Raw genomic sequence first — 8,887 nt, forward strand, 5'->3', positions numbered from 1 at the left:
TGAACATCTTCAGGAGACACTCCAATACCTCCCATGACACAGGCTCTGGCAGTGCCCGGTGCTGGAATTCAGAGCCCCAGGAACCCACCACCACTCTGTACAATGTCCTGTGTACTACAGTATACTTGGCAATAAAAAAAAACAAGATCCTCCCCCCTGCCATCCTCCTACCTACGCTGCGCTGTCATTGGAGGGAAGAGAACAGACTCCTCCCCCACAGCTCTCTACTCCACCAGCACCATCTTCCTGCTATCCCATCCAATCCCTTCTCTTACTGCAGAGAGTGACAGTGACATCACTCCTGTCAGTCAGCAGGCTGCCAGAGATTGGAGCCTTGCAGCCGGAGTTCTGCCAATTGTCCTGATTATCCAGCAACTTCAGCCAATAGTCAGCAAGTTCCCCTTCCTGGACATCATGATGAGCCGACATTGACCTCACAGCACTGCCTCAGAGCAAACAAGTCATAGGAAGGATCAGATTTATCATTCCTTGTCTGCAGATCTAAAACTCATCAAAACCAGTTCAGAGACCAAACAAACCCAACAGATTAAAGGGGATTTCTGATCCTGCAGGTCAAGAGGGTCCCGTGACCTCCAAAATGTAGCAAATACTAAACAGTCCCAAATAAGCATCTTCCCATGGGGGGAGTAGTTCTTAAATGTCCAGCAACCCTCCTATTCCCCCCTCACATCCACATCCTATTATTGTGTGACCAATACCATCCAAATCATTCTTACTTTCATTTCCCAAAGTTATCCGTCTACAAGGAGACCTGTATAGATCACATGATGGCACCAATGAGGATGGAGGAGGACCGGAGTCACATGACTGAGAAGATACTAAACCTCACCCTGGAGATCATCTACCTGCTGACCGGAGAGGTGAGGAGGATTCTGGGAGGTCACATGACATCACTCTTATCTTTATTAATAAAACATAGACCTGACCAGAGAGGTGAGGAGGATTCTGGGAGGTCACATGACATCACTCTTATCTCTATTAATAAAACACAGACCTGACCGGAGAGGTGAGGAGGATTCTGGGAGGTCACATGACATCACTCTTATCTCTATTAATAAAACACAGACCTGACCGGAGAGGTGAGGAGGATTCTGGGAGGTCACATGACATCACTCTTATCTCTATTAATAAAACACAGACCTGACCGGAGAGGTGAGGAGGATTCTGGGAGTCTAACATGATATTCCTATTGGTTCCTCAATACAGAGATTTCCTCTTCTGAAGTCAGGTGATCATATGACCATCACAGTGCCTCCATGTGACTCCCTAAACCCTGAGAGACACAACATGCAGAAGATTCTAGAAGTCACCAAGAAGATGATGGAGCTGCTGACAGGAGAGGTGAGCGGTGCCGGGAATTCTGGGACATTCTCCAGTAACAGACAAGGGATGTGTCTGGATGGTGACTGTATCATTGTGTGTGTCAGGTTCCTATAAGGTGTCAGGGTGTCACTGTCTATTTCTCCATGGAGGAGTGGGAGTATTTAGAAGGACACATCACCCCCCACCCTTCCCATCACCAATAAGAAGACACTTTAGAGGGACGGAGCTTCTAGAACATGGACTTGTGGACACAATGTGTGGATTTTTTATGTGATGCCACGATATTGAAGCTCATGTTTTACAGATGACATTTTCTCTCATTCTCTTGGTTTAGGGTGAAGATCTGATGTATATAAAAGTTGAGGTGAAAGCAGAAGAAGAAGAGGCGTATGTGAGGGATGATCAGCAGTCTATGGAGGAGGATGGAATAACGGGGACATTTATAGAGGAGGACACTCCTACAGAGATCAGCACAGGTGGGTCATGAACACTAAATCCATTCCTCCACCCATACTGCTCACTGATTGGTCCAGAGTAGGGCGGGGACTGGGTGATATCAGCCTGTAATCCCCTGGTCACTTTCCTGAGCTGTGTTCCCCGTCCTGTATTCCTGGATTTCTCTCGGATAATCTTCCTTCTCTGTGCTGCAGACACAATTTATGTATCTAGACTGGATTTATGGAGGTTCTGGGGTTCAGCTGGCAGCAAAATGTTCATTTTCACCATAAATGTCTGTGGACATAGACATGTCCAAGATCTCTGACAGAACAATTCTCCCAGGGTTCCTTGCTCTGTAGTCTGCTGGCTGTGCCGGGTGGAGGGATATGTCTGTAGTGTCTCAGACCCAAGTCACTGAGTGCAGTCTCAGGAGATGGGAGGCAGCAGTGTGGTTATAAACTTTCCATATATCCAGTGAAGTGACTGGCCTCAGGTGATACACAGAGATGAAACAAATCCTCCTACATACGTTGTACCTTTTTATCTTCAGCCCTCTCTTCTCTACATCTGTTCAAAGTCCAGAATTTATACAGCTTGTCTGAGAAGTCAGAAAAAAAGGAGGAGAGAGCTGGTCACATTCTGCAGAGCTCAGTAAAGTGAGCTCTGAGAGATGATTGGAGGGAAGGGACACACCCCCTTCACACAGGAACATAGCTGAGGCTGTCAATCACAGGCTGTGAGCTGGAGTTCCTCCCTTATCATACTTTTTCTCTTGGTGTCAGGAAGACTTGTCAGAAGTGACTCATGCTGATTGTATAGGAAGGAGACAGCAGACAGAAATGACACTTTGTGCTCTGGACTGAGACAAGTACACACTGTAGAGGGATATGTTTGTTCATATTCCATGTCTGAGGGTTACAACCACTGTAAGTGATCTCTGATTACTAAACACCAATTTGATGTGATCCTTACACTATTTATTAGTGTGGCCCCTTGTCCTGAATAGAGGCTACTATGTGGGTTTAGTTTGTGGCTGGGCTGTACTTGGCTCAGGCTGATTGTATAGTTCTTCACTTGGTTTCTCCCTAAGTTTAGGTTGTCTTGTGATGTCTCACTGTGGCCAGTAGATGTCACTGCTATCACTGGACATAGGATGAGATTTCACCAACCAAACTAAAGGGATATTAGACCACAAATGTCCCATATTGCAGCTTACCAATCATTGGATGTGGCGGCTGCATTCCTTTTCTTTGGCTTTTTTCCCTGTTTTCTCCTGGTGATCTGGCCAGTAACACACCTTCTGTATTAGAGTGCCCCCACCGTGGAGACAGCAGCATGGTCAGTCTGGGGGGAGGGGAGTGTTAGATGTATTAGCAGATATAAAAACAGTAACTAATTGAAGCCAAACTCCAGATCACACTTCATAATCAGTTACATCAAACAGTTTTTTTTTCCTTTTGGGATAAAAGTTTCACATGAATGAATAAAAGCTGATCATTGTAAGCCCCCTGTCAGTGGTAAGTGGTCTGCCTCATCCCTGGAACTGATACATTCTGCTGTAGAGTTTTTATAAAACAGATTTACTGGCTAGATCACCAGATGAATATATAGAAGAAAACTAACGCAGCCATCACATCTCAGAATCGGTAAGCTGCAATATAATAAATGTTTTCTTTGTGTTTAATATGGGTTAAGTTAATGTTTATATTTTCTTCAGCCAATCCAGTAGGAGGTTTATGCCCCTGGAGCATGCTGGGGAAGGAAATAAATATTAGGGACAGGCCATGTGCTCTTTCCATGGGCTGAGGTCTAGGGAGGTGCTGCTGGATGGCGCTCTGCTGTTAGGCCCAATAGCCTGTTTTGGGACCTAATGTGTGAAGTGGTCCTGAAGCTGTCCTGTCTGGTCTGGAGGAAGCTGTGCCAAGGAGGAGACCCAGGGGAGGAGAGAGCCATGAAGAAGGCTGGTCTCTCAGAAGGACCCGGGTCTCACTTGGAGGACGCACTGACATTTGGGAACAAGCTTACAGAGTCATTCAGTCGACTTAAAGGTTCTGACACTGTGAGGCTGGACATTGATCTGCAGAGTCTGTCAGTGGTCTGTCATGGTATCTGGGTCCCCTAACCCTCACCCCCCCTAACCCTTCTAAATAAAACTTTAAAAAGACAAAAGTGATTGGTGCCCAATATCCTTTCTCAGTTCCCGTATTTTACCCATGGACTTGGCCCTGGGGTGAGCACCCCTGACCTTTGGAGGTGCCATCCTGCCTTTGGGGTGTCAGAGGGGTTCTACATTCATATTGCACATTACATAGTACTGACCTCTATACTATACATTTGTTGTATGTTAGAGTCCTGACCCCTGCACTATATACTCTATGTTGTACATTACATACTCCTGACCCCTGCACTATATACTCTATGTTGTACATTACATAGTCCTGACCCCTGCACTATATACTCTATGTTGTACATTACATACTCCTGACCCCTGCACTATATACTCTATGTTGTACATTACATAGTCCTGACCCCTGCACTATATACTCTATGTTGTACATTACATACTCCTGACCCCTGCACTATATACTCTATGTTGTACATTACATACTCCTGACCCTTGCACTATATACTCCATGTTGTACATTACATACTCCTGACCCCTGCACTATATACTCTATGTTGTAAATTACATCCTCCTGACCCCTGCACTATATACTCTATGTTGTACATTACATACTCCTGACCACTGCACTATATACTCTATGTTGTACATTACATACTCCTGCCCCCTGCACTATATACTCTCTATTGTACATTACATACTCCTGGCCCCTGCACTATATACTCTCTATTGTACATTACATACTCCTGACCCCTGCACTATATACTCTATGTTTTACATTACATACTCCTGACCCCTGCACTATGTACTCTATGTTGTACATTACATCCTCCTGACCACTGCATCATATACTCTGTTGTACATTACATCCTCCTGACCACTGCACTATATACTCTGTTGTACATTACATCCTCCTGACCACTGCACTATATACTCTTATGTACATTACATCCTCCTGACCCCTGCACTATGTACTCTATGTTGTACATGACATACTCCTGCACTATGTACTCTGTTGTACATTACATACTCCTGACCCCTGCACTATATACCCTATGTTGTACATTACATACTCCTGACCCATGCACTATGTACTCTATGTTGTACATGACATACTCCTGACTCCTGCACTATGTACTCTATGTTGTACATTATATACTCCTGACCCCTGCACTATATACTCTATGTTGTACATGACATACTCCTGACTCCTGCACTATGTACTCTATGTTGTACATTATATACTCCTGACCCCTGCACTATATACTCTATGTTATACATTACATACTCCTGACCCCTGATAGAGGGGGTGGGGACCCTCGTCCTATAATCCCCTCATCACTGTCCCTCCTATAAAAGACAGTTCTGGTTGTTTCCTCACTCTCTGACTAAGGTCCATGAATAAAGAAGTGACCTGGTAGGAGATCAGAGGAGCCATTTCCTAGTTCCCTTGAGGGTGGAATTGTAAGCTCCTCAGAGACCAAGCTGCCTGATGTGGGCGGAGTCCTGGTTTGGGGGAACCAATCAGCTCCTGTCTAGTAATCCTCTTTGTCTTTGTATTTTAGTCCATGGCCGGGATATGAGGAAAACCTCCGAGGATTGTCTCACTTTGTCTCCAGACTGGAAAGTAGAAGATGAGGACATCACACAGTATAGTCCAGGAGAAAACCCGGCTCCCTCCAATGTCCATCCGGCACCACCCAGTGTAGATGGACCATCGGATTCCTCGTATCCTGAGGAACCTCAGACTGTGCGGGACCGGGCCAGCCTTCCAACAGGGAAAAGCTTCTCCTGTACTGAGTGTGGGAAATGTTTCCATTCAAAATTCCTTGTTAATAGGCATAAAATGTCTCACACAGAGGAAAAGCCGTATTCCTGTCCTGAGTGCGGGAAATGTTTCCGTTTTAAATTCCATCTTAATGTGCATAAAATATCTCACACAGGGGAGAAGCTGATTTCCTGTCCTGAGTGCGGGAAATGTTTTTCATGTAAGTCCCATCTTTCCATACATCAGAGGTCTCACACGGGGGAGAAGCCGTATTCCTGTCCTGAGTGCGGGAAATGTTTTTCACAGAAGTCCCATCTTTGCACACATCAGAGATTGCACATGGGGGAGAAACCGTATTCCTGTCCTGAGTGCGGGAAATGTTTTTCAGAGAAGTCATATCTTTGCAAACATCAAAGATGTCACACAGGGGAGAAGCCATTTTCCTGTCCTGAGTGCGGGAAATGTTTTTCACAGAAGTCCAGTCTTTACACACATCAGAGATGTCACACGGGGGAGAAACCTTATTCTTGTCCTGAGTGTGGGAAATGTTTTTCACGGAAGTTCAATCTTTACACACATCAAAGATCTCACACAGGTGAGAAGCCGTATTCCTGTTCTGAGTGCGGGAAATGTTTTTCACAAAAGTCTGATCTTTACAGACATCAGAGATCTCATACAGAGAGAAGCCACTTTCCTGTCCTGAGTGAGGGAAATGTTCCTCACTGAAGTCCTGTCTTCCTGTACATCAGGGGTCCCACACAACCCTGGAGGTGTATTAGTGCCTTGAGTGCGGGAAATGTCTTCTAGATGAATGTTACTGGACATCCCAGCTCTCATGTGGGGAAGAAGCACACCCTGATATACACCTCAGATATACTCCATGGCTGATCTTCATCATGGAAGAAACAGTTGATAAGGAGATGAGAGGCCCCCAAAGACATGGATGAAGTGCAGTAAATGTCAGGGTGCAGAGTGGTCAGTAGATCCTGGAAATGAAGGACACAACTTCAGCCCTTCTTGGGTGTCGGAGTTGCGTTTCCTGATAATGATATAGCGGGTTACAGAGCTAGAAGCCGGGAGAGCCCAGATCTGGTTATCGGGGAACTTTACACAGACAACAAGAACTTCTGAAGTTGATGTCCTTCATTTCAAGGCTCTACAGAACAGTGGTGACCCCGAAGCGTCTCTCTGTCTTCAGTCCATCCTTCTCCCATCCCCCAACAGGAGGGAAGGAGAACTCCGCCCCAAACTAGGGGGGAACTTTCCTCTCATTATTTCACTTGGCTTCTGTGTGGGTTTGGGTGGTTGGAGGAGTGCAGCACGAGAGGGAACACAGCTTGTTGTTCTATGTCTACATATGGGGTCTGGGTAGAGGGGATCCACCGGAAAATATTTCTACTCTTTGATTTTGTGGAAATCGTTTCTGTTTTCACTTTGAAGGGCGATATTATGTGTGGTTTGTAAAAGGGATTGGCCCAATAGTTACCACCCCACTTAGAGAATAGATGAACTAATATGACCAGCAATCAATCAGCCATGTCACATGTTGGGATCTTTTCTACAATACTTTGTTATAATAATGGAACACGTTGTGTATTGTATTGTACACCAATAATAATGACTCCGCCCCCACATTCCAGACAAGGGATCTTCCTGACCAATCGGATTCCTCCCTTTGTTATTTCCTGATTCTATGATTACAATCTTGTTAGAAGTAAAACTATAATAAAGAATTTATTCAGTGAAAAGAATTGTGTGTGTCGGGGCCACGATGGGGATCTTTGGGGCCCAAACATTTCTCACAGGGGACACTTCACAAGCCTTTACAGGTCATCCAGTTTCTGGTTCACCATGAATAATGGCTCAGAGTGCAGGGGTCAGGAGACTACTTCATACAGCCCTGCAAACAACGTGCAGTGGTCAGGAGTATGTGATTTCCATCCCAGAGTACAGAGTGTAGTGGTCAGGAGTATGTGATTTCCATCCCAGAGTACAGAGTGCAGTGGTCAGGAGTATGTGATTTATATCCAAGAGTGCAGTGGTCAGGAGTATGTGATTTACCTCCCATAGTACAGAGTGTAGTGGTCAGGAGTATGTGATTTGCATCCTAGAGTACAGAGTGTAGTGGTCAGGAGTATGTGATTTCCATCCCAGAGTACAGAGTGTAGTGGTCAGGAGTATGTGATTTACATCCCAGAGTACAGAGTGCAGTGCTCAGGAGTATGTGATTTACATCCCAGAGTACAGAATGTAGTGGTCAGGAGTATGTGATTTCCATCCCAGAGTACAGAGTGTAGGGGTCAGGAGTATGTGATTTACATCCCAGAGTACAGAGTGTAGTGGTCAGGAGTATGTGATTTCCATCCCAGAGTACAGAGTGTAGTGGTCAGGAGTATGTGATTTACATAGAGGAGTGTAGTGGTCAGGAGTATATGATATACAGTCCCTATACAGAGTGAAGTAGTCAGAAGTAGTATGTCATGTATGTCACAGTGGGTAAGATAATGTCTTATACAGCCCAGCATTTAGAAGTGGTCATCGGTCAGGAGCATGTCATACATGGCTCAGAAAAAAAAGTGCAGTGGTTAGGAACATGTCATGTACAGCCCTTTGTACAGAGTGCAATGGTCAGGTTTATATCTTAGGTCTGTGTACAGAGTGCAATGTTCAGGAGTATATCATATACAGCCCTGTGTACAGAGCGCAGTGGTCAAGAGTATATCATATACAGCCCTGTGTACAGAGTGCAGTGGTCAGTGTTATATCTTAGCCCTGTGTACAGAGTGCAGTGGTCAGGAGTATATCATATACAGCCCTGTGTACAGAGCACAGTGGCCATGAATATATCATATACAGCCTTGTGTGCAGTGGTCAGGATTATATCTTAGGCCTGTGTATAGAGTGCAGTGGTCAGGAGTATATCATAAACTGCCCTGTGTATAGAGTGCAGTGGTCAGGAGTATATCATATACAGCTCTGTGTACACAGCGCAGTGGTCAGGAACATGTCATATACTGCCCTGTATATATTGTGCAGTAGTCAGGAGTATGTCATATACTGCCCAGCATGCATAGTACAATGGTCAGGATTTTGTGGAAGAACAAAAATATTTCCTTTCCAAGATAACACCTAAGAGGAGATCCCCACGAGCCGTGAAGGAAGTTTGCCTTGTATGGACATGACCAATTAGAAGCGTATACGTAGCCCAGTAACAC

The 8,887-nt window shown here is 45.1% G+C and overlaps 1 protein-coding gene across 1 annotated transcript; it reads left to right on the plus strand.

The window, feature by feature from the left end:
* The first annotated feature begins 1,682 nt into the window (after positions 1 to 1,682).
* LOC149434141 (uncharacterized) lies at positions 1,683 to 7,405 on the plus strand. The gene is made up of 2 exons (XM_089664060.1): positions 1,683 to 1,820; positions 5,470 to 7,405. The coding sequence occupies exons 1-2, from the start codon at positions 1,691 to 1,693 to the stop codon at positions 6,396 to 6,398; spliced, it is 1,059 nt and encodes a 352-aa protein (XP_089520186.1). The 5' UTR covers positions 1,683 to 1,690; the 3' UTR covers positions 6,399 to 7,405.
* The last annotated feature ends 1,482 nt before the right edge of the window (positions 7,406 to 8,887 follow it).

Source organism: Staurois parvus, unplaced genomic scaffold (assembly GCF_062004578.1).
Source record: "Staurois parvus isolate SC_StPar_1 unplaced genomic scaffold, SC_StPar_1.0 ptg001821l, whole genome shotgun sequence".
Taxonomy (NCBI): Eukaryota; Metazoa; Chordata; class Amphibia; order Anura; family Ranidae; genus Staurois; species Staurois parvus.

Coding starts and splice junctions, on each gene's coding strand:
- LOC149434141 (XM_089664060.1), top strand. CDS start 1,691: ATGTATATAAAAGTTGAGGTGAAAGCAGAAGAAGAAGAGGCGTATGTG. Junction 1,821..5,469: donor TCCTACAGAGATCAGCACAG/GTGGGTCATGAA, acceptor TTTGTATTTTAG/TCCATGGCCGGGATATGAGG.